Source organism: Pseudorca crassidens, chromosome X (assembly GCF_039906515.1).
Source record: "Pseudorca crassidens isolate mPseCra1 chromosome X, mPseCra1.hap1, whole genome shotgun sequence".
NCBI lineage: Eukaryota > Metazoa > Chordata > Mammalia > Artiodactyla > Delphinidae > Pseudorca > Pseudorca crassidens.
The window spans coordinates 39911497-39937819 of record NC_090317.1 but is presented as its reverse complement, the minus strand read 5'-3'; the positions used below and the strand labels follow the sequence as shown (position 1 = coordinate 39937819).

At 37.7% G+C, this 26323-nt stretch overlaps 1 protein-coding gene across 2 annotated transcripts in view; it reads right to left on the bottom strand.

The window, feature by feature from the left end:
• The window catches only part of MORC4 (MORC family CW-type zinc finger 4), a 50622-nt gene that overhangs the window by 13843 nt on the left and 10456 nt on the right, over positions 1-26323 (bottom strand). For both annotated transcript variants that reach the window (XM_067723753.1, XM_067723754.1), the window contains exons 4-13: positions 24316-24533; positions 23415-23562; positions 21020-21152; positions 20557-20685; positions 17723-17842; positions 16215-16315; positions 7312-7410; positions 3475-3603; positions 1485-1553; positions 1037-1088 (exon numbers count right to left, since the gene is read on the bottom strand). In XM_067723753.1, coding sequence (XP_067579854.1) covers positions 1037-1088; positions 1485-1553; positions 3475-3603; positions 7312-7410; positions 16215-16315; positions 17723-17842; positions 20557-20685; positions 21020-21152; positions 23415-23562; positions 24316-24533 — 1198 coding nt within the window. The remainder of the gene's footprint in view (positions 1-1036; positions 1089-1484; positions 1554-3474; positions 3604-7311; positions 7411-16214; positions 16316-17722; positions 17843-20556; positions 20686-21019; positions 21153-23414; positions 23563-24315; positions 24534-26323) is intronic.

Genomic DNA, 26323 nt, shown 5'->3' with positions numbered 1-26323 from the left:
GGATGAAGGGAATAAGCACTGCAGCAAGGGTCTGTGCTGGTCTTGGAGAAATGCATGCGAGAGACTAATATATATTCGTATTGCACACACACAGAGACATGCATCTGGGATCTTGTGGGAGAGCCAGCTTATGAAGATAGTATGAATGATGAAGGTGAAGGAGTATAAAGGGGAGGTAAACTGAATGAGGACAGGGCGGTCCCAGGAAATCTCCCAATCTCTAGATCAGACTATTAAGCCAAGACATGAGGGTATGCAACCTGTTTATTAATACACCTGGGTCTTGGAAGGCTATCAGAGGAAGAATTAGTATTTAATTGCCTCTATCCTCACCAGTCTGACCTACCCTGACTGAGTGGGTGGAAGGTGAATCTAACATGCTACTAGCAGGTATCTCTGGGAAAGAGGGTCAAGAGGAAAATCATGCAGAAAGGCAAGGTTGGGTGGGGAAGATATATGGGTGCTATGGTGGCTGTCAGGAAAGGAGTGTCCCTGAAAGGACGGCCAACCTTATTGCACCCTTCAGCGTCCGGAGCTGGGCAACCATGTCCGAGAGACAGTGCTCCTGAAAATTCAAAACAGCAGAGTCTTTATAAAGCCAGCCAGCCTGAAAGCAGGGATGGGGAGGGGCACAAAGAACCACCCCTTCTTCCCAAGAGGAAGGAGAAAGGAATCACCCCTGAATCCTGGAAGAAAGGAGACTGAGGAAAACCAGACACTCAACAGGAGCAGCCTGTATGAGGATGGAACATAACCCTGAATATTCTGTGACACCGAATGTGATATTCACACTGTCCAGAATCAGTACTGAATCCAAATCTGGACAATAAATGATTTGGCTTTTCTATTTTTGGTGATCTGAACATCAGTAACAGCAGATCAAAGCAAAATCAAAAGATCCAGTGAAAAAAAAGACCACCAGAACAACTGGTTTGTTATTGCTATGCAGCTTTCAAGAGTGCTGCTTCCTTCAACCTATGTCCTCTGTTGGGGAAAATTTTGTGTAAGAAAAGCAAGAGGGTGGACTGTCTCTCACCTGGTGGCTCTCACTTTCCACTGGTACCTTCTTCTTCTCGACAGTTTGATCTCTAGGAGAAGATAAAAGGGATATTTAGTTCACTCATGAAATTTCTCAGTCTGAAATGGATTACCAATTATAGACTTAGGTTATAATGTTCCTTCTAAACTAGAAATAGTGTGAGCCTTGTTGAGTAACTAAGTGTTCCTTCCTGAACTCTGCTACTGAAGAGGGATTTCAAATGCCCTATCAAAAGGTGGGGGGAAGAGGGAGAGAGGGTAAAGTCAATCACTAGTTGAGACATTCAGGAGATGACTAGAAAGAATAAAGAACTGGAAGACCAGAGAGGTGAATAGGGAAATCATTTAAAAAAAATCATCTCTCTTCTCAAAATTCCCCTGTCCTATTAGGAAGGGTCAGGCTCCTCTACCGTACGATATAGAGCACCACCTCGGGTATACTCAACTGTTTCTTAGCTTTGCTCAAGTACAGGTCTTCATCAATGAGTTCTTGTTCCTCTGGAACAGAGCACCTCCTGCAGTACAGAGAAGAAATCATCTTTCAGAAACAAAATGTGCCCTTCACTGTTACCCTTAACTTTCCTCACGACTATGACAAGGCAGGTTAACCCCCCTCTAACATTACAGAGTTCAGATTCCACCCACATTACAAAACCTGTGTGCAGGATAACATGTAGCAATTCTCTTTTCAAGGCATATCATATTATTATTTTTGGTGTATATATCACCATTCTCCCAAGACACTCAAAGTACTAAAGCATAATCTCTAGTTCTACACAGTGAAGTTCAAGCACAAGAGAGACTTGCTTGAGGTTCCATACAAAGAGAATATTGCTGAGACTAGAACCGAGGTCTTTTGCCTCGTGTACTAAGAAAGTAATTCCCAAGGTGCCATCTAGAAGCAGGAGCATCCCTAGACTATGTGATGATACCTGAAGAGGAAAATCAGAGGCTATGATAGAGAGCAGCAAGAAGAGACTAGGAGCTGACATTGTAAAAGGGACAGAACAGAGACCAGCAAAGAGACGAAAAAGAGAATTCTATAAATGAAAAGACTAGATGTAAAGCACGAGGAAGAGAATTTCAGGAGTAAAAGCTGAAAGGAGTACTAGAAAATGTACTCAATGGACAAAAGCAATCCTAGAAATAAACAAAAATTAATAATAATTGGAAACCCTATGTTATACCCATTTTATTAGGGCACAAAGTGTCCTGGAAGGCTATGTCTCCTGGACTAAGTATAGACTGATAGCATATACAGGATTCAAAAATGAGACTTCTAAGCACTCAGGCCTACTTTCTTTTTTTTTTTGCGGTACACGGGCCTCTCACTGTTGTGGCCTCTCCCGTTGCGGAGCACAGGCTCCGGACGCGCAGGCCCAGCGGCCATGGCTCACGGGCCCAGCCGCTCCGCGGCATGTGGGATCTTCCCGGACCGGGGCACGAACCTGTGTCCCCTGCATCGGCAGGCGGACTCTCAACCACTGCGCCACCAGGGAAGCCCTCAGTCCTACATTTTAATCACACAACCCTAAGAGGTACTTAGGCACATCTGGAGACTACGGGGAAATGCTTGCTCATTACAGACCTGGACTTTGTTTATTTAATTTCCTCCATTTAAAAAATTTTTTTCTAAAAAGCATACTCTGGTTTAGTACCTTTTTTCTATCAGCATTTATTCTGCAGAAAAAAGTTAAGAAAGTCACAGCTGAACTGAAGCAAACTGAGTTATTATCAACCTATGTGACTAAGTCATATAAAAAATATTTGTTAAATTGAAATGAATACCCATGGATATGACAGGCACTATCTAGATGTTAGCTGCTTCAAGAAACACATGGTATATTAGAAAGACAAACATGTAAACAACCTGCATTGAATGTACAATAGGTACTACAACAGATGCAAGTATAGGAAGCATATGAAGAAAACTGTCAACTCAACCTGAAATGTAAATCCCTTGTTCTCAAATAATTTATAATCTCTTGAAGGGCCCAAGTATATATATATGAAAAACATCCAAAAAATTCAAACAGTACGTGAACAAATGTGAAGAATTAAATACCACAGGAAGCCAGAGTAAAATAACTGTAAACTACTGTCAAATGGAGAAGTATCACACAAAATACTTAAGCTTACCAGACGGATATGATTTAGATAGGCAGATGGAATACAGAAAGTCACTGTAAGCAAGTGGAATGACAGTATCAAGTCATGGAGATGGGAATACGTATGGCATGTGTGGGGAAGAGTGAAGCCACAGGCCTGCTAAAGCAGAAGGTTTGTGTTAAGATACAATGAATAGGTAGAGTGGGACCAGTTAGCATAGGGGCTTGAATGCCAGGGTGAAGAGTGTGGACTTGAGATGAAAAGTGTTTTAGGATACAGAGACAAATCAGGAGTTCTCTCTGACATAATACTGAGTCTTAACCTTACCTGTACTTTGGATGGGAATTATAGTAACAAAACCATCTTGCAGGTAATGTAGATGGATCAACCTTGCCAGGAAGCTTCCTCCATTTAAGACACTCATCACACTGTACCCATGTCTGGTCAGGAATCTTCCTGAATGAAGGAAAACAGAAGTATGACTGTGTATATCCTAGCTCTGTACTCTGTCTTACATTAGAAAAGCATAACCTAAAAATGAAAGAGCATGATTTTATATATGAAATGTGTTAGAAATGTTATCGTCCAGGTGTCTAAAATGTATATATCTTAAACTTCACAGATAAAATAATGATAGGACTAGACCAGATATGGATATGAAAAATAGTAGCAAGTTTTAACATGGTGAGCTACCATATTACAGAGGTCCATAGTACTTACCTTGGAATCTTATCCTTAAGCAAACAAAAGGATAACTTTAAAATTTATTAATCAGCAAAAAGTTTTATATATATTACAATATTACTAAAAAATAAGACCGATAGAATCATTTTATTTGCTTCTATCCAATCCCGTGATAGATTTGAAATGCATTTGTGAGAGTCATTGAAGCACCGTCATTAAAATGACTCCCCCTTTTCCCTGCAGGCTCCCTAGTCCTCCCTTTTTTATTTTCCTTTCAAGAAGTCTTTGTTCATACTTAAATCAAAATCAATATTAGGTTGATATTCCCAAAGTTAACCTTAAAAAGTAACATAAATTTGGGTTTCCCTGGTGGCGCAGTGGTTGAGAGTCCGCCTGCTGATGCAGGGGACACGGGTTCGTGCCCCGGTCCGGGAGGATCCCACATGCCGCGGAGCGGCTGGGCCCGTGAGCCATGGCCGCTGAGCCTGCGCGTCCGGAGCCTGTGCTCCGCTACGGAAGAGGCCACAACAGTGAGAGGCCCATGTACAGCAAAAAAAAAAAAAAAAAAAAAGTAACATAAATTTGATTAAATTTCGTAACTAGAAATGGTGGCTCCAGTTCAACAACTGGGTTAAGTTATGAAGAGAAAATTCTTCCAGAGTTCTACTCTTAAAACACATGCCCATTCCCATCTCCTCTAGGAAGTGTAACCCAGTCACCTACACCTTAGAGTAAATTTGTTTCTCTGTAAGAGGAGATGATCATTATATAATAGAAGTAGTCAGCATCTAATATGTGAAAGGCAGACCAGGGTGGGAAAGGGGAAGGCTGGAGAAAAGACAGAAAGAGGGTAGAGGGACACCTAGGGCCAATTTGAAAAACATGTAATTTAGACTAAAAGATTTTGTGTATGTTACATTTACACTGCTCTTTAGTATACTAGACATTTCAATAGAGTGGTATGATTCTTTTATGCCTTAGTTCAATATTTTTCTTATCTATTTTAAATGGTGCTTTTTTTCTAGTTATAAAAGCAATATAAGCTCATATAGAAAATACAGAAAGATATAAAAAAGAAGTAAAAGGTGCCCATAAGTCTACTACTCAAATACAATGCCCTCTTCTTGTTCAAAACTGTTTTTAACAAAGAGAATTCATACATATTCTTGGATATATAGCTTCCTATCTCCTAGCTACAGGCTGCTCTAGCCTTGCAACCTCTAAACTCTAAGCTCAGGCCTGACCTCTGGTGTCTAAATATTTCTGTACAGTCACCGTTTTATTTAGAGCCAGAGAAAGGAGTTTCAGCCGTAGTGGAAGGGGAGAGGAAAGGTCACAGTAGCTTTGGTTTTACGTGCACACACACAGAAGAGTCTCGTGCAGAAGCGTGCCAATATTACTCCCTCGGGGACAAGCATTAGAGACGGTAAATCCCTCCCTCAGGTTACATGCAGACCATGGTAGATCCTCCCATCCAGGCAGATAGGAGAGACTTTTAGCTTGTGCTTGCAATAAGTAGGTAGTTGAAGGGGCTATGCCATATTCTCATTGCATCCTCCCAGAAGAGTGTCGTGGTTGAGAACCTGGGTTTGGGGGCCTGATTGCCTATATTTGAACATAAGTGGATCTACCACTTTTTACTTATCCAATCTTGAACAAGTTACTTAAGCTCTCACTGTATCAGTGTCTACATTTGTAAAGAAGTAATAATATCATCTGTCTATCTCATAGGGTTGTTGTGATGATTAAATAAATACATGTAAAGAACTTACACCAGTGTCCGGCATGTAAGTACTCAATAGATAATCATCATTCTGCCTACAGAAAAGGTTGTATAACATACATAAACACACTCCAGCAATATATGAACATCTGTTTCACTGCATTAATCACTGCTTATTTAAAAGGCAAAAAAAGGCATCTCAATTTGCATTTCTTTGAAAACCATGGATGTTGGACAGGAGTAGAGATCTTTAGAATAAGATATAGTGATATTCATACAGCAATCATGTTGCATTTAAAACAAAATTTTATATCAAACATTTGTCTGATTATTTCCTTTTTTTTTTTTTTTTTTTTTTGGTGGTACGCGGGCCTCTCACTGCTGTGGCCTCTCCCGTTGCGGAGCACAGGCTCCAGACGCGCAGGCTCAGCAGCCATGGCTCACGGGCCCAGCCGCTCCGCGGCATGTGGGATCTTCCCGGACCGGGGCACGAACCCGTGTCCCCTGCATCGGCAGGCGGACTCTCAACCACTGCGCCACCAGGGAAGCCCTGATTACTTCCATTTTTAAAAAAACATGGGTGCCTACCCCAAAATGAACCTCTAATCTTTGTCTTGATGGTATAATTGACTGTATACATGTTGTTACATATCCTATCCTCTATATTATGCTCCTTTCCTGGCCTACTAAGGCATTTCATCCTGATCCACCATTCTGTGTGTAATCTCCTCTCTTAGATTCAATAAATTCTACATCTTTTTCTGACATGCTGGGTTCTCTACTTCGAGTCTCAAATTTCTTGGTACAGTTCCAACAATGTTCACTAGTAATAAAGAGAAGGGAAATTGGCTAGTATTTCTGAACGCCGGAATGCCTACTATATGCCAGGTACTGTGCAAAAAAGGTTATGTCATCTAACTTAATATATTCAGAGAGGTGAAGTGACTTACTTAACCTAAGCTCAACCAACTATTAAGAAGCAGATCTAATAGACTTGTGGTTGCCAAGGGGGAGTGAGTAGGGGAGGGAAAGAATGGGAGTTTGGGATTACCAGAGGCAAACTACTATATATAGGATGGATAAACAACAAGGTCCTACTGTATAGTACAGGGAACTATATTCAATGTCTTGTGACAAACCATAATGGAAAAGAATATGAAAAAGAATATACATATGTATAACTCAGTCACTTTGCTGTACAGAAGAGATTAACACAACATTTAAAATCAACTATACTTCAATAAAATCTAAAAACAAAGACTAACAGACATTTATCCATGATTTAATTTCATGATTTTTGCCTAATTATTTGAAAGTAGAGAATACACTAGTGAGTTATTTAGGGTTTTAAGTAATATTCATAATATTTATAGAACTTATAACCTTAAAGCAATTGTAATACATTAGATATTATATTGATACAATAAAAGTTTCAAGTTGTTTATTAAATAAAAAAGAAGAAAAAGATCGAGATTTTCAACCCAGGAGTGGCTGATTTAAATGGTCATCATCTTCTACTATATCATGCTGCCTGCAGGATAAACTGACAGTACTAAACTCTTCATATTTATGATCCAAATCACAGAAGTGTCAAACCAGAATGAAGAGGTCTAGAGAATGATGAAATTAGTACCTGTGATTTCCTATTTTTAGTTAATTAAACTTCCTTATGTGAAAAGCACCATCTTATCCCATTCCTTCCATTTGCTCCATAGACATTACCCCTAATACTTTTATATTCTAAATTTACTACTCACGGTATTGGCCTGACTATGGCTGAGGTCTCAAAATTCTCTTGGGAGGTCTTTTCCTTCCAATAAGCATTGAGCTTCTGGGCAAGGGCATTTATTGTCAACCTGAAAGAAAAAGAAAGAAACATGTCAATGTTGAGAATCTGTTGAATAATTCTGCAATCTTTAAGATGCTCCCATTTAACAGAAACCAGCAATTTAGAATATTCAGGATAGGTCTGAACATCTACACTTTCAGAAACTAGGATGGGAATGTACTGCCTTTGTAAATTACATGTCAAAATGACAAAGTCAGTTGAAAAGGTAAGATGGTCACAAGTCCTAAAAAGTACTGTGTTCTCCAAATTTTAGAATCATGGTGAGGGGAGCTGACATTAGAGACAATGATAGAAGACTAAATTGCAGATAAGTTGTTGGGGAGTTATTCAATTGTCAGATGACTACAGGTAAACAATTGAGGACCAAGTTGAAAGGCAGAGGATCAAATACTGCACCCTATCTATTACAAATCAAACACTAACTTAAAAATGTCTATATGGTTCTTCTTTGTCTAAATGCTGATCACAGCAGTTATAGCAACAACAGGCAACAAAGTCCCCTTCAACCTTCTACTCTATAGCTGTTAGTGGAGGCTATGCCCCAATTATGGCTCTTGCCCTTTCTCCTTTATCTCTCTTCCCAAATGAACAACAGCAGACCCAGGGTTAAACAATATAATGTGTAGAAAACCTGAATTTTACTTTTAAAAACTGCCAATTTCTAGTGACTAATTCCTATTTAATTCTACAACCCAGGATTACAACTTAATGTAGAGCTGTACACACCTGAAACACTACAAATTTAGTGTTTAGATCTCTTGACTCCCCGGATAATTCCCCAAAGGTTTTGTAGACCTCTTCTCTCCTTAAGAGGAATTCTTCCTTAACTCCACCTTACTCATATTAAATTATATTCTGACTACACAGAGAAGATTAAATCATATATGAGTTCCCCTATAAACTCTTAGTCCCCTCCAACCTACCAATGTTCCTACCTCTATGTTTATATCCTTCCCTAAAGTCACAGATGAAGAACTATTTCTTGTTTTCTCTTAAAATTTTACTTTAAATCTACTTTTTAAAAAAGATTACATGGGATTCTGGAAAGGTGATGGAGTAGGAAGCACCAGGAATCTGCCTTCCCATCTAGACAACAATTACACTGGCAGAATCTGTCTAATGTAACTATTTGGAACTCAAGAGTCTACTGAAGACTTGTAATTTCCAGGGGAATGCTTGGATGATAGATTGGCAAATTTCAGCTCTTAGCTACCCATCTCCTACCCCAGCCCTGTGACAGGCAGCTGTGCACACATTTCAAGACCAGCTTGCAGGAGCCAGGGTAGGCAAAAAAGACCTTGTCCTCCAAATATTGGGGATCTGTGCTCTGATCTCTGTTTGCTGCTCCTGATCACAGGATAATGTAATCCCATGGTAACCACAAGGGAAATAGCTATAAAATATACACAAAAGGAAATGAGAAGAATTTAAATGTTTCACTACAAAAAAAATCAGCTAAACATAAAAGAAGATAGTAATACAGCAAATGAAGGACAAAATATCTATAAGGCATATAGAAAACAAATAGCAAAATGACAGTAGTCCTTTCTTATCAGTAATTGCTTTAAATGTAAATGGATTAAACTCTCCAATCAAAAGACACAGAGTGATGGGTAAAATAAAAAAAAATGACCTAAATATATGCTGTCTACAGGAGACTAACTTTAGATACAAAGACACAAATAGGGTGAAAGTGAAAGGATGGAAAAGGATATTCCATGTAAATAGTAACCAAAAGAGAGCAAGGGTAGCTATACAAATATCAGACAAAATAGACTATAAATCACAAGAGCTAAAATGGTGAAGCAATCCAAGTGTTCACTGATAAATGAATGGATAAGCAAACTGTAGTATATACATACAATAGAATATTATTCAGCCTTAAAAAAGGAAGGATATTCTGACATATGTACATCATAGATGAAACTTGAGGACATTACATTAAGTGAAATAAGCCAGTCACAAAAAGACAAATACTGTATAGTTTCACTTTTATGAGGTACTTAGAGTAGTCAAATTCATAGAGACAGAAAGTAGAATGGTGGTTGCCAGGGGCTAGGAGGAGGTGGGAATGAGGAGTTATTGTTTAATAGGTATAGAATTTCAGTTTTGCTAGATGAAAAGAGCTCTGGAGTTGGATGGTGGTGACGGTTGCATAACAATATGTATGTACTTAATACCACCGAACTGTACACTTAAAAATGGTTAAGATGGTAAATTTTATGTTATGTGTATTTTACCACACAAAAAAATTGAAAAATAAAGGAAGCAGATTATGTGGTTACCAGGGGTTGGAGAGGAGGGGAAATGGGGAGTGACTTCTAATGGACAAGGTGCTTCTTTCTGAGGTGAAGAAAATGTTTTGGAATTAGATAGTGGTGATGGTTGTACAACTTTGTGAATATACTAAAATCACTAAAGTATACATTTTTAAATGGTGACATTTATGGCATGTGAATTATATCTCAATTTAAAAAATAAAAATAAACCTCTGTTCTCATGTACTCGGGCAAAAAATATTGAGGTGAAATTTACATAGAGTAAAATTTATCTTTTTAACATGTAGTTCTATCGGTTTTAACAAATGCATACAGTCATGTAACCACCACCTCAATCAAGACACCGTTCTCATGTATTTTGAAACCCCATTCCTTCTTGCAAAAACCTGGCTTGACTCCACTGTTCCAGTAATCTCTTTCCTTTTACTTCCCCAATCCTGGTATGTGGTCTATACCCACTATCTCCTCTTCATTCTCCTGTCTTAATCCCGTACAATCTAATTTCCACCATTGCCACTACACAAAACTGTTCCTTTCCCCAACCTCATTATTCTATCAACGATCCTGTCAATATGCCAGTCTACTAAATTTGAGGCTTTGAAGTGATCTTTGATACTTTCCTCTCTTTTATTTCCCTTATCCCATTATTAATTTATCATCAATTTTTAAAATAAATTTATTTATTTATTTTTGGCTGTGTTGGGTCTTCGTTTCTGTGCGAGGGCTTTCTCTAGTTGCAGTGAGCGGGGTCCACTCTTCATCGCGGTGCGCGGGCCTCTCACTGTCGCGTCCTTCTCTTGTTGCGGAGCACAGGCTCCAGAGCGCAGGCTCAGTGGCCATGGCTCACGGGCTTAGTTGCTCCACGGCATGTGGGATCTTCCCAGACCAGGGCTCGAACCCGTGTCCCCTGCATTGGCAGGCAGATTCTCAACCACTGCACCACCAGGGAAGCCCTCACCAAACTTTTTGATCTTTTTTTTCAGTATCTGTCACATACTTCCTTTCTCACAGCTACTCTTATTTCACACCTTCACCCCACACCTAGATTACTCAAATAACATATAATCCTTCTTTCAATCTATCCTGCACCCTCTTTCCAGATTTATCAACTGATATAATTCATGTAGAGCACTTTATAAGCCATAAAGCAGTATATAAGTGTAATGTACTATTTTCTTAAGATAGAATTGTTTCAAGTCACCCCTCTACTTAAGAATACACAATGAATTCTCATTGCCTAAAGCATCAACTACTCTATCCAATGTCCCTCTAAGACAGAAGTTCTCAAACTATCTCGCTTCATGGTACCTTTAGTGTCCCAAGTTTTTCATGGCACCCTTAGGTCTAAAGAAATATGTACTGGTTCCAATTACTATTAAACGGTTATGTCGAAACAACTTAATAACTATTTATGTACTAAAATTTAGGGTCCATTTGAAAAATATATGTATATATTTTAAAAATATTTCTGTTTCAATCTTAAATAGCCACAATTACTTATAATGGAATGGGTACGCCTGTTGGATATTGTACAACTACTCAAACCTTGGAGTCAAACTGGACACAACTTCCCTCATTTCTTATTCAACATTGATTTTTGGTAATACTTGCTTTTTATCACAGCAATCATAAAAAACCCAGATTCACAAAGATATGATATAATCAAGAGGAATGTAAACATTTTTTACCTGAAAGTGGGGTGCTACCATAACAAATACCTAAAAATGTGGAAGTGGCTTTAGAATTGGACAGTGGGCAGAGGGTGGAAGAATTGGAGGAGCATTACAGAAATTGCCTGATTGCCTTGAATAGACTGTTGTTAGTACAAATATGGATGTTAAACACCCCACTGGTGAGGGCTCAGAAGGACAGAGCATGGTCGAGAAAACACAAATTTCCTCAGAATATATCTAAATCATTGTGAACAGACTGTTAGTAGAATTATGGATGTTAAAATTGTGGCTGGTGAAGGCTCAGAAGGAAATGAGGAACATGTTATTGGAAAACTTGAGGGAAGGTGATCCCCGTTACATACTGGCAGAAAGCTTAGCAGAATTGTGTCCCACAGTTAGGTGGAAAGCAGAACTTGTAAATGATAAAATTGGAAATTTAGCTGAGGAGACTTCCAAGCAGGCTGTTCAAAGTGTGGCCTGGTGGTTGCTTGCTGCTTATATAAAATGTGAGAGGAAAGAAATAAATTAAGGGAAGAACTGTTGAACAAAAAGGAACCAGGACTTAATGATTTTGGAAATTCTCAGTTTATCCAGACTGCAAAAGATGCTAAAATTTAGAAAGATGCTCTAGAGAAAAAGCCAAGGCAGTGGCTGGACAACCTTTCGCTAATATCTCAGGAAGATCAAAAGGTCAAAGTATTCAGTCACACAAAAAACTCTCTGAAAAGATTAAACACGTGAATCAGATCTCCACCACCATCTCAGCAGAAGCCAAGAACAGAAATAGGATTATCTAGGAAAGACATGTCAAGAGTCGCTTGTCTGATGGAGTGAATATCCATGATACATACTTGAGACCCATAAGGTTCTTGAGAATGGTATACAAGGACAAAACTGCTAGATTGGACTGAAAGGGACAGAGAGAGTATAAATGAAAGAAGGCATTTAGACCCCCAAAACTCTAGAGTTAAGAAACAGGCTGATGAAACTACTCAGCTACAAATACATGCATGCTACCTTTCAAAAAAAAGGAAAAATGAGTCTGTGGGTGGAGCCATGAGGACAGAGAACAGAGCCTTAAATCCAGAGGGTGGAGCTGAAAGCCCCAGAAGAGTATTCCCAGGCCTTGAAATTTAATGGAGTTAGCATGGAAATTGCTTGGAATCTGTGATTCCTTTTTCCTTCATTTTTTCTCCCTGTTTGAACTGGAACATCTATAACTGGTATCCTATGCCTGTCCCACCATTATATTTTGGGAGTAAATACAAAAAAAAAAAAAAAGACACACATCTGCAGATGGAGAGGAATTTTACCTCAAGATGCATCAGACCCAGAGTATCATCCATACCTGGTTTAGATGAGAAGATTTGGGCGTTCTGAGCTGATGACATTAAGAGTTTAGACTGAGCTGCTGTAGGAGTTGAGACTTTTGGGGATGTTGGGATGGGGTAAATGTATTTTGCATGTGTGATGTAAGTGGATCTTAAGGGGCCAGAGGGCAGACTGTAGTAGCAGAAAAATGGTCCTCCAAAGATGTCTATGTCCTAATCCCTGAAACCTACGAATATATTAGATTACATGTCAAGGGGGAAATCAGGTTGCAGATGGAATTAAGGTTACTCATCAGCTGAACTTAAGATAGGGAGATTACCTTGAATTACCAACATAATCATTAAGGGTCCTTAAAAGTGGAAGAGTGAGGCAGAAGAGTCAGAATCAGAGAAGGAGAGTGATGACAGAAGCAAGGTCATCAGAGTGTTATGATGTGATGACCCAACCCACCACTGACGGCTTTGAATATGGATGGAGGAAGAGGGCCATGGGCCAAGGAGTACTGGCAGCCTCTAAAAGTTGGAAAAGCCAAGGAAGCAGATTCTCCCTTAGAGCCTCCAGAAATAAATGCAGCCTTGCCAACACCTTGATCTTAACCCAGTGAGATCTATGATGGACTTCTAACCTACAGAACTCGAAGACAATATACCAGTGTTGTCTTAAGGCACTAAGTTTGTGGTAATTTGTTACGACAGCAACAGAAAACAATTTCTATTGCTTATAGGCAAGAGTCAATATCACTGTATTCCCCTCGAAAATTTTAAACATCCTGTGGCTCCTCTGTGAGTTCATTATGTGCACCTTGGCACACAGTTTGGGAACTGTGGCTCCAGGACAGGGGTCAGCAAACTACAGCCTGTAGGGCAAATCCGGGCCACTGCCTGTTTTCGTAAACAAAATTGTATTGGACACAGACACCGTTCATTCCTTTACTTATTGTCTACGGCTGCTTTCCTACTACAGCAGAATTGAGTAGTAGTGACAGAGACCATACGGCCCACAAAGCTTACAATATTTATTTCCTGCCCCTTCACAGAAAAATTTGCCAACCCCTGCCCTAGGACAGGGCCATACTCTATCCATCTGACTTCACTCCCCTTCACTCTACTTACATCCCCTTATCCCCACTCCTCATATTCTTCCCACTCTGAGTTGCTGTCACTTAGCTCATGCTATAATTCCATCCTGGAATTCCCTTCCCTCCCTTTTCTAAACCTGTATCCTTTAAGCAAATCTCAAGTCATACCTTCTACCTAAAACCTTCCCTATCTGTTCTACCAGGGAATGCTTCCTATACCATACCACTTAGTTTTGATTGATCAAAGAGCAAGTTTATTGCTCTCTAAACTGTTTCGTGTCTGTGACAATCCGTCATTACAATTACACTGTGAGCTCCTCAAAGACAGCAACCATGTCTCGAATTTCTCTGGAAAACTCCACAAAATCTAGCCACTGTGCCATGTACCAGTGAGGTGTTCACTTAGTATGCATTGACTGCATTTCTTCAGCTGAAATTCACTCTAAAAATGTTATAAGTTTGAGCCCTGATAGTTGTAGCTGAAATCTGATATCTACAACTATTAAAAGTGATATTACAAATGATTTATTTGTAGACATTCCAGCAGTATGATGGCTGGTATCTCTTATAGCGGTTTTGAAATGTATAATAAATACTCTTAGGATGAGTTTGTGATAGCAGACAACCTTCTCTAATCGCCCTCTCAAATTCCCTTATATTTTAACTAAAGACTTTTTTCATTTAACATAAAATAAATTGAGTAAAAAGGGAAATGCTGCCAGAATTGGGATGAGTTATGCACACTTATTACCCTCAGAAGACTCTGTATGCAGGACAGTATACTAGTTTTCTGTTTTTAATAAAATGTGTAGCAGATATTAAGCTACTTAAGCCAGAAGTCCCATATGTTTAGCTGAATAAACCTACTCTCTATAGAATACCTCCATTTGGTTCCCCTGCCATCACCTCAAACCCATCATACTGAAATGAAACATCACAAACCAAGCATCTAATACCTCTAAACTTTAAAAGCTAGATTGGGGGGTGGTGGAGATGGCTTAAGAGGATGTTACATAATTTTTAATATCTAACATTTGGATTTCACAAATCTTAACTATTTGGTTAATCACCAGAAATTCTCTATTCCTTTCACTCAAGAGAAATAGAATGACTTGGCTCTGAGACTTTTGTCAAACTGATGTCATTCCTAAACTTTCACTCTTGTGAGTCAAGTCCTAGTCAAAGATCTCCATTATGTGCCAGACTCATATTTAAAAGACCATTTTACTTAAACTAAGGGCAGGTAGTTATTATAATCATTGAGCAGCCCGAGTGACCAAGAACCAATTACCTTGAAATTAATCTGGGGTTGTCATCCAAATAGTTCTCTGTCAAATACTAAACCTAAAATTCTTATGGTTTCATATAAATTAAGGCACAACATTTAACTAATTTTATTACAGTTTTGGACACAAAAAAAAAGAGATTTGGGGAAATACTTTTCCCCCACTCTAAGAAAAGATTTGCTACTGAGATTTCTAGAAAAATGACACCAAATGTCCTCATGCCTTCTTTCTCCATCCTCCCAGAACACCCTTTGCCATTTCAAATACTTCCCTGTGCTTAGAATGTCCTCCCCCTCTTCATCCACCTAGCAAACTCCAATTTTTCCTTGAAGTTTAAGCTCAAACATATTCTGCTCTGTGAATCCCTTTAGGCATATTTAAAGCTTCTTCCCATTTGGCATACATCCCCCATTAAAGCAATTATTCTATAGGTATTTAAGTTTCTTATTTACATATATCTCATCCCATTTGTTCATAGGCATCAAGGATTCTTAACTTTCATTCTTATGTCCCTAATACCTGGCACAGAGGAGATATCTCACAATACTTGATGAAAGAAGGAATGTATGATCCATCCCTCCCCACAAGTTTTAAAACAAACTATTATATCCTGGCTTTAACAACTCCCTTCTTTGCCTCCTAAAAATATCCTTACTGGTTCAGCCTCAATGTCAAGTTCCTTTCTGATTCTTTATTGGTCTTACCTATTAAATCTAGATGCTTCCGGAAAAACACACGTTTTTCCTGCTGCTCCAATACTTTCCTCTCAATCTGTTCACTGGCTTCAAGGAAATCTTTCGGAACAAACTTCAAACTGCTGCTTTCCCCACAACATATTCAATAACTTCAGATCCACTCATCTCTTTTCATTAAGATCAATTCCAAGGCTCTTTGTTTCACCAAAGTATTTTACTAAATAACCCCTATGCTCTTTCCCTAATTTTTAAAGTTAAGGTTTACTTCAGTTGGGCTCCATACATCATGTATCAGTAAGCTTTTAATTTAAAAATCAAATCCTTTTATCTCTAATCTTGGAAAATAGATTTGAAAGGATTCTCAGTTAACTTATGTGGCTGACTTTTAGAGATGATTTTAGAGGTTTCAGAGAATAGAATCATATCTGAACAAACCATCAGAAACACCTCAGGTTGGGAGTGACTCACCGGTACTCCTTGGTGTACTCAAAGTCTTGTTTGTTGTAGGCAGGTTTTAAGAAATTGCACTCAATGACTCCAATTACTCCCACACCTTCTCCATGAGTTGGCTTACAAGAAAAATATTAATTTCAACACTTACATTACTGTTGACTGCCTGGAGGCACTTCCTTTTGATTCTAAACAATAATAGAAAGGTTACATAACGTTCACGGGCAAGGAGAGGCCAGTAATATCTAGAGAAACACTGAGAATGTATGCCAATAGACTGCAAGTATTACAATGAACTGGAACCTCTGGCAAATTACAGGGCAGAGATTTTCAAACTGTGATCCATAGATTTCCTAGGATTTTCCAGGGATTAATAGCCATCTCTACTTCACCCACACTACCTCCACTTTCATCTGTTTTATATTATGGGACTGCCAGAAGATTTCACTTGAACAAAGAATGACAATGCTAAAAAAAAATCAAGGTTATATACTTCTGTTCTAGGGAACTAAAACCAAACTCCATCTGAAAAAAAATTAAGGATGCTATATAAATCACACTCCATTAAAATAAACCATTTTTATATATGTATGCCACCAAACAACTGCTAAAGAGAGTCAGACTTGCAGTATTATTAATTACAAGTTGATACAAGAGATTTTTGGATTTAAAATCATTTTTGTATACTTTAATGGAAGGAGCTGAGTCGGAGTGTAATTAGACTGGCAAACAAACAAGTTGTATAAAGATGATATAACAATGAAAAGCAATATAGGCTGAAAACTAGCTCTCCTGGGGCATATGTAACTTTGTCCTACTGTGTAATATAAAGTAGTTTATCATTCTTTGTGCTTTAGCAATCTTATCTGTAAAATAGGAATGAATGGGATACTTGCAGATATTACTACTTTAAGTTGTCATCAAAATTTTAAGATGATGGTAATATTTGTATAGTTCAGTTATAGAGTACTTTTGCATAATTTATCCCATTTAAATCTCTCAACCCTGCAAGTTGTAAGGTAGGCAGAGCAAGTAAAATTACTATCGTTGTTTCCATTTTACAGGTAAGGAAATTGAGCCTCAGAGAAATTAAACAATGTAGCCAGGATTACATGGCTTTTAGGTGGAAAAGCCAGGCCTCAAATCCTGCTCATAAACCACTACATTTTATACATCTTCCACGATGCCTTACTGTCTCCCCAAGAAAATGGAAAGAGCTACCTCAAACATTAATAAACTTATACGCATGGCAGAGTTGCTGGTGCTCTAATTCTACCTCTTATTAACAGCTACCTAGAAAATGCCTTCAGTAAAACTCCTGGGTTGATTGACATCTATGAAGAATGAGAAGTAGAAAGAGCTTTTGAACATAAGACAGCTCACTGGTAACATAGAATTCTAGGATCAGATTTAACAACTATCTCAAGATGAGTAAAAAGCCATTCATTAGTCTATCCCTTTTGCAAAATTTAAATCCTTTTCCTACTCTTTTCAGCCTCTATGACAGAGAAGCATTAACTACTCACCTTCACCTGGCATCCCACCTTCTCAAAAGACTTTATGAGGCGGTTGTTATGATACATCATTACTCCAAACTGGTTATTATTCTTGCAAGAGAACCCAAAAGTTATTTTCACCTGCTTATTCTGAGAAGAAAATCATTAAGGAGACAAACACCAGGAGCTTTAGCACACAAAATTTTGCACTATATTACAGCAAAACACATCAAACACCATTGAATGTAAACCGGTATAACCTTTCTAGAAGGCATTTTAAAAATCGGTAGCAACAGCTTTAAAAATATTCTTAACCTTTGAACAAGTAATTCTCTTTCAGGAATTTATCCTACAGAAACAGTCAGAGAAGACCATAAAGGTTTATGAGTTACAGAAATTTATCAGTGATTTATAATGGCTAAAAAAACATAAATAATTTAGATGCTTGACAATAAGGGAATGACTAAATAAATGCTGGTGTATCCACATGGTCTGTTGTGCAGCTCTTAAAATTATGTCTTTGAAAAGTATTTGGGAACATTAGGAAATGTTCAGAACAACAAGTTTCATCTAAAAATATATACTATAAATGTATACATGGAAAAGACTATAAGAAAATATATCAAAATACCATCAGTGATCTAAAAATTCATAAATCACAAAACGTTTCTTAACACTTGCTAACTGCTTAACTTGCTGCTAGGTAAGATACATGGTACAACACAGATTCACACAATTACATGCAATAAGGTAAGTCCGGCTAATCATACAAAACACAATGAAAGCAAAACCATGAAGAACAAAACCACTTTTAAAGGTAAAGGACAATAAATAGTCCTGTTGTAATATATTTCATGGGAAGAAGTTAACAAGCTTGGATAAATGAAACAAAGAGAACTAAGTATTATACATAAAACATGAATAATTTATGAGTTTTTAGCAACTCCTATTTGATTTAAAAACCAAGGTAATAGAGTGAGAAAGATAAAGGAGATAGAGAAACTGAGATTTTCATTAAAACAAATACTAAGAAATCTTCATGTCCAAATGAGTTAAATGAAAACTTATTTTTGTTACTTTTCCAAAAACTGATCTCCATTACCCCCTCTAAGTAACAAGCTACTTGCATCAAATCCATGTGACAAGTGGGTCAGGTATGATATGAAGACATAATACGAGTGGGTACATAACACAGTAATGTTTGGCTCAGAACATATAATGTTCTGGGCTCCAGAAGCTCATATCAAATCTCAAATAAGACCCTATTCCAATGAAAAAACAAAACAGGGCAAAACTGCCCCAAACAAAAACCCAAAATTCTACACCATAAAGTTAACATTTTAAAGATAAAGATAGTCAAATTCTTTCTGTTGTATACTTTTAAATTCTAAATTATGGGGTGGAAGTACACTGGGGTAGGAGATTCCCCAAATTAGAATAAGGAGAAAGGACAAGAGGAGAGCAGACGCCTTTGCTAACTGAACTGAGGAATAAATAAGTCAGCATCAGTAATCTTTTCCCTCAGTGACTTTAGGGGAAATTTTATTAGAAGTTTCATTTTACTCATGCCTAGAGTGAATTCGTTTAGCCCAAATTCTAATAGGGAAAGGTAACCAGTTTAATGGGAAGGGAGGTTGAGAAGAGCTCAGGTACATACAGAATGCATGCATAGGAGGTACCCTGGTAGAAACCCACAGAAGAAAGAAGCTGGAGGTAGAAATGTGGTATATCCTGAGACAGTAGTTGAAAGACACTTTAGACTGGCTCTGTTAAAACTATGGCACTAAGATCCTAGCTACATACAGTGATGTTATAACTAATTTACCTACAGATGCTAACAATGTTAGCTCTGGCTTTGTTAAGTTAGGTTTGTTTAGGGCTTTAAAAAAAACTTTCACAGTAGACAAGGGTTGTGTTCTTCAAAAGGAGAAAATCAATCTGCTTATGAGTAACAACCATATGGCTATTTAAAAGGGAATGGCATTTTCTAATTTTTGGTCAGAGGAATAAAGACAAAGTAAGCTAGATAATGACTTTGATAAAGCAAACAGAGTGTGAACATGTTTCTTGGGCCAAGAGCTGAGCTTATTACTAGAGAATAAATTACAAGAGCAATTCTTCATAACTGCTTATGAACTCTCACCCTTTCAAAGACGTTTTTGACCCCAAAATCCATCAACAAAGATGGACCTAATTTCCAAAGCTCATCTTAAGATTTCCTCAAGTGCCTGAAATCCATTCCCAGGGCAATGGGGTGGGGTGGAGGGTAGAAGTGAAAATGAGTAATTACTTCTCTGAGTGGCTGTCAATATGAGAAGTACCAAGAAATCCATGTCAAATCTGTTGAAGATTTATCTCACCCTAGAAAATCAACTTTTAATTTCCAATCTCCTAACTTTTATCAACATAAGTCTGGACTTGTTACAGCAAAAATCATAGTATGTCCAAAAGATGAACAAGTTCTAGTCAACATTTTGCTTATTTCAATCAATGTAATATATATATAACGAAATTCCAGTACAAACCAAACAGTGTGAATCATTCCTTATAGCAGAGATTCTCAAACCTAGCTATTCATTTAAATAAATAAATATTTCTTATTAAAAAAAGAGATTTCAGAATCTACTGAACCAGAATCTCTAAAGTCTCAGGATACTGTATTATTTTAATAATTTCTAGTTGATTTCTGATAAAATTGGCACACAGATTGGCATTCAAGAAATACCTCCTTAGATACCTAAAATAGGGTTTGTACTATAACACATATTTTTGAATTGGAAAAGGAAAGGTTTCTGTTTTTCTGTGCCAACTTGGAAATCTAATCCTGAAACAAAGAGGTCAGCTTCATGTAGTTGTAAGGATACTGTGAAGGTAGGTTTATATATATCATATCCTACATTGGCCAGGCTCTTGGCAATCATCTGGGTAGTCACCTTCTTTTGACGCAGAAAAATTTTCATTCGTGGCTTCATATATAGAATGCCACAAAATGCCTATGGAACAGTGAAGGGAAAGTTATTACACAATATTGCCAATTCTACTGACATCCCTGTTGCTACCATCTACTGACTCTGCTAGCAACTGAGATCTAATCTGGGCAAATACTTGACTCAGTTTCTATACCTTGTTATTCTAAATCAACTACCACACTAAGTGCTGCTGACTATATTAGCTACATTGTTTCAGTGGAGACAGTGAAAAGGAATCCTAGCATAGGGTCAAAAGGTTGTCATCTTTATATAACTAAAGTGAGATCTTGTATTATAATATTTTCATGTTACAGGATATCTTACCTCTCATTGTTGAAGAAAAACCACTCTTACTCACCCGTAAAGAATACTCTGTTTCTGGCAGCTCAGAGGTAATGCCACCAGTCTCTTTTTCTTCTGTGCCAAAGTCTGATACCAGGATATCATACTGATCTGTATCAAAGTCCAACTCAGACTTTCCATCTTTATTTCTGGGTAAAAGAGACAAGTACCAATCTAACAAAAACTGGCTCCAAAGGACAAAAATGCACTAGGAACCCAAGAGAAAAGAAACAACATGAGCCAAAACTCAGATACCTATTTCTTTCCCTGACTACCAATTCAAAGGAACTACACGTTACTTGCTTTGAAGATCACACAATATTTAAGGGCCTTTCCAGCCTAAAAAAATCTACTAAGTTTCATAGAGATGTGATACAAAGCACAGAAGGAAAGAAAAAAAAGGAAGGTGGGAATGTCTGTGATCCGATAAATCAAATGGATGCCAGCTATCCTCAAGGCAGGATCTGAAAACAGATCTCAACTTTCTGGGTATTGTTCGGTAGGTCATTCAACATCATTTCCCCCAAATGAATAGACAGATGAATCAAAACCTACTCTTTCTAACTTTAGCAATAGTATAAGGACTACTAAGATTTCCCCAGATCTAATTCTATTTCTTAGAAGGACAAAAAAAGGTTGCGACAGGAACAGCATATACTTGTTAGTCTTCTAGAATTATCATTTAAATATAATAGTACTCATATTGTTTTCCTTAGGACCATTTCTTCTTCTCATAATCCCTTTGGGTCACCTAAATATGGTCCATTCCAAGACCCTGGGCTACATCACTAAAAACTGCCAGGGAAAAAAGGCAAGACCTATCTTTGTTACTGGAAAAAATGCAAAACAAATGATAGGTTACAGAGAAAAAATACATATCAGAACAATAGTCCCCCAAGATACTCTTAAATAAGAAATAAAGAGATAAATAAAGCCTGTATAATCAAATAAAATTGAGAAACAATTCCTGGCTCCCAGAGCCACCTCAAGCTCTAGGGATACCTCCCACATACTGGAGGTTCCAGAAGCTCAGAGCTGCTGTGTTGAAAATGTAGCTCCTTTTTCAGGGCTGAACCAGAGCCACTATGATACGTATCCTGTCTAAAGCTCATGTCACTATAATAGTATATCCTGTATTTTGCAGGATAATCCTGACTCTTGCTACCCCACCCCACTCTAACGCATGTACTCTGAGGAGATTCCCTGTCCTCTCTGGTGCTCACCATTCACCATCCAAGGAAAGGAGGTCTGGAGAAACATTTTTTCTGAAATTGGGAAACACTGCATTCTACATTGCTCTCTTAAATGTTTTCAATGTATTTTGAAATAACATTAGCATATTAAAGCCTCGGAGAAGTCCTGCAATAAAGCAACATGGTAAGCTTTGTTTAAGCCAGCTTTTTCCAAAGTTCTTGGACCACAGAATCTTTTATTTATATAACACCTAGTACCATATAACTGAGAAACAATATACAAAGAAAAAGTCTGCTTATTGTGTTTAAATCACTGGAAATGGCTCATGAAAATGATCCTTTATAATATAAATTATATTACTTGAGGTTTTCTCAGTAGGACACAGGAAGATGTAAATTACCTTACTTTTTTTCTTTTTAATGGAAAGTACTTTCTATATAAACCAGCATGGTTTTTATCTAAGTTTTACCCAACTAAGAAATGAGGCAAAATACTTGACCTATGGAGAAAAAAGAAGAATGAATATATCTGCTCCTCTGTTCTATTAAACATAAGAGTAACACCTCTATTTTATATTAAAGATTTTTAGGTTTCAGTGGACACTGTGTTCCATTTAACATGGCAAAGTTAAACAAATGACATACCCCAAAGTATTTCTAGGTTATTTTATTAGCTCTAAATACATAACCTGAAGCCAGCTTCATTATAGTTCAAATGTATCTGCTTTGAAGATTTTTCCACTTCTAATCCAGCTACTCTGAAAACAGTAATACAGAGGTCCTTATTATTTATACGGAGGTCCTTATTATTTAAAGATTGTGTTGTGCTTTGTTACCCTAATTTCTCCTTCTCTTACTTCATTTTCACTGCAAATAGGTAAAATAACTACCATTGACCTATCTCAAAACAGTGTCCGTGAATATAAAATAGATATTTATAATGGATTCTGAAGATTTTAGAATAATGTTGAACTGTCTTGATGGTAATAGCTTCAGGATATGTATGTAGGTCTCCACCTTATCAAGCTCCACGTTTTACCAATAAGAAGCACTGTCTCAAACAGAGCTGTGGTTCTAAGAAAGTTAAGGATAGGTTTGCAATGATATACAAACATGTATCAAAATTTATCTACTCTGTTTCTCTAGAGCGATTTATTAAAATATGCTTCATCATACTGCTTTTGCTTATTAGAATCTATCACTCTTGGAATACTATACCTGCGGATGTTCCAAATGAGAACACGAGTGCCTTTTTTGCCTGGGATGGCATCAAACTGGGACAGCAGGTCATTTTCACTGTTGAAAATTGAATAGTTCAAGATGGCTTCTAGGCTGGGCAAGGAATCCTCAGTAATAATCATTTTTTGTAAAACCAAGTATAGTCAAAGAAAAATTAATATCTTAAGAGGATGCTATCAGTCAGGAAGATCTGCCTTTTGGGTTGCCAGTTTAGACAAAATATAGACATATAGATATAAAGCATGGGTGTTACTGCTACAGAAGAAAGGAAAGGGGGGAAATGCAGAAAGGTTGTAGAGACAAAAACCAAAATCAGTTACGCCTGCAGAATATAGCTTCAAAGATATAATATAAATTAAGACAGTCCTATACTTAAGAAATAGTTCAAAGGCTGAATTTTTCAACTCTTTGGAAGCAATGAGTTCAAACTTTATTGCTATACTGCCTGCGTAAAGACACCTGGTGTCTAACAGAAATAATAGCTTGTCCAGGTATAGAAAAGTGAGCTATTCAGCTGTCAGATTAGCTGATAAATAGTATGTTTCTAGGAGAGTGACGCAAATGTAACTACCCTTAGGGGGAAAGAAAAGAGAAGGCCCTAGGGAACTTTACCACAGGAGTGGTGGGAGTGGGGAGATAGTATATAGATCAAATCGCCTAACAGTGAAAACTGCAATATAATTCTAAGATTCTGTCAATGATCCATTTATTTAAAAAATATTTAATAGGGTGAAATTCCAGTTAAATTTAAGACACCTGAATACCTCTTTAAATATGAAAACTTTTGATAGCTGGATTCGACCTGTAGAAAGAGGTTTCTATCAGAATAGTCAGATAGGACTAATTTTTAACTAACATTTTCCATTTCCAGAAAGGATATTGTTTTGCTGGTTGAATGGAACAATTGGTACAATAACTGCTTGGGCCTGGACACATTCCAGATAGGTCTGTGATAGGAGTCCAACAGTGAGAGTACCCCCATTCTTGGTGAAGACGAGAGCGTCCTTTCCTAGTCGCATGGAGCCTGACTTGAAACCATTACCAAAGACCCCGATGGGACACTGGCTCTTCTTTATTACTTTGTCTGTAAAGCCAAAGCTGTAATTATACAAGAAAAAAGAAATCAGAAAGGTAAAAAGCATCCTAAGATAGGTAGGCAGAATGTCTGGCTTTCAAATGAAGAACACTTATGAAAAGTCCTTCCTTTTTTCTTCCTTTCGGTATTTCTGGGCAAAATTATTAAGTTAAAAACATAGGAAATAACTACAGGGTAATGGGACCGATTTTCCTGTGTGGTCTGTGTGTACATAAACGCTTCCGCTACATTAGAGTCACACTTTATAAAACGTAAAGGCGGCCTCTTTTCACTCACAGAGAGAGCTGCAGAAGGCCATGGGGCAGCTGCCTTTCTTGTCTAGATAAAATAGCTGTGATTGCTAATAGTAAAGTTAGGGGAAGATGAAAAGGGTGGTTATCTCAGAGTACACCCTAGAGAGGGTAACAAGAGTACCAGATAACTGGCACTAGCACTAGTTAGAGGTACTAGGCTAGGCATCCCTAACCTGGTCATATCACTCTCTAGAAATCTGAAAGTCAGAGGTTATATATCTTGACAATTTCAACTATTCACTCAAAGGATAACACTTCCAGTTCTTACCCTCTGCTCCATCTGCTGGGACAGTTCATTGGAATGTGGCCAAGGGATAAAAATAGGTAGTTCTGCCTGTGAATATCAGCAAACAGCTGCAGTATAAAGTCTCCCTTGTTTTATTAAGGGCCTTTCACCGAGCCACCTCAACAATCTCTGTAGCCCCTTATGATCAGCTTAATCTGGGAGCCAGATCCTTTCCCTTTCTTATATTTTCCATTCAAACACACAACAAAATGACCGAACCAAAAAAAAATTAAAGATATGACATCTAGAAAATGATTATTATCTTCATGTATCTTCTCTCATTACAAATGAAACTAATTTTTTAAGGATTAGTTCTCTCTAGATGGACTAAGTTTACAATGTTGTACACTACCATTCATTCAATAAATATTTACTGAGTACCTACTATGTGCTGTGCATCATGCTAAGCACTGGAGACACAACTGTTAGTAAAAGAGACATGGTTCTTGCCCGCATGGTTTACAGTCTAAGGAAAGATTTCGTATATTACAGATTAGATGCTTCTCCAACATCAATAAAATAGATGTTCTACCTGCCATGGCTAAGCAGCTTGGCCTTGGCTCTTATTCTTTTAATTGGGTTGAGGTGCCTGATTTCAACTTCCTGGAGGCCAGGGTTTGTGTTCACTTCCTGAGGAAGGGGGACCACCTTTTAATTTTCTATTTCAAAGTGTTAAACGATAACATCATTGTGTCCCTCTAGAGCAGACACTTTATAGGAGCTTTGTGTATCCAACAAATAAATCCTACCACATAAAAAGGTAATTTCTAGGAGAGTAGTTCCTTTGAAAATACCAAAAGAGCATTGAGCTTCTGCAGTCTATGGGTCTTAGCATTCCAGGAAGTAAACTTAAAGAAGTTGGTAAGATTCAGGCATTCCTTTTCCTCCTGTGGAAGAATTACCTAAAAACGATAGGGTCGTTAGGAGGGTTAAATGATACACTGTATGTACAATATATTACAACTTATAAAGTAGTATTCAAACTTTAATTTTAAACTAACTCTAGAAGTCATTCTGAGAATTGTCATGTGCTATCCTCTACCTCTACTTGAGATCTAATGTCATATCTAAAACTCAGGGCTCTTCATAAACAGTAATGTTACCTACCATGTGAAATGGATCTATAAGGTTATTTGGACTTAAACCTACTCTAATGCCACCAAAGCTTCAATTAGGTGCTCAAGGAGAAGTGGTGAGAATAGGGAGACTATAT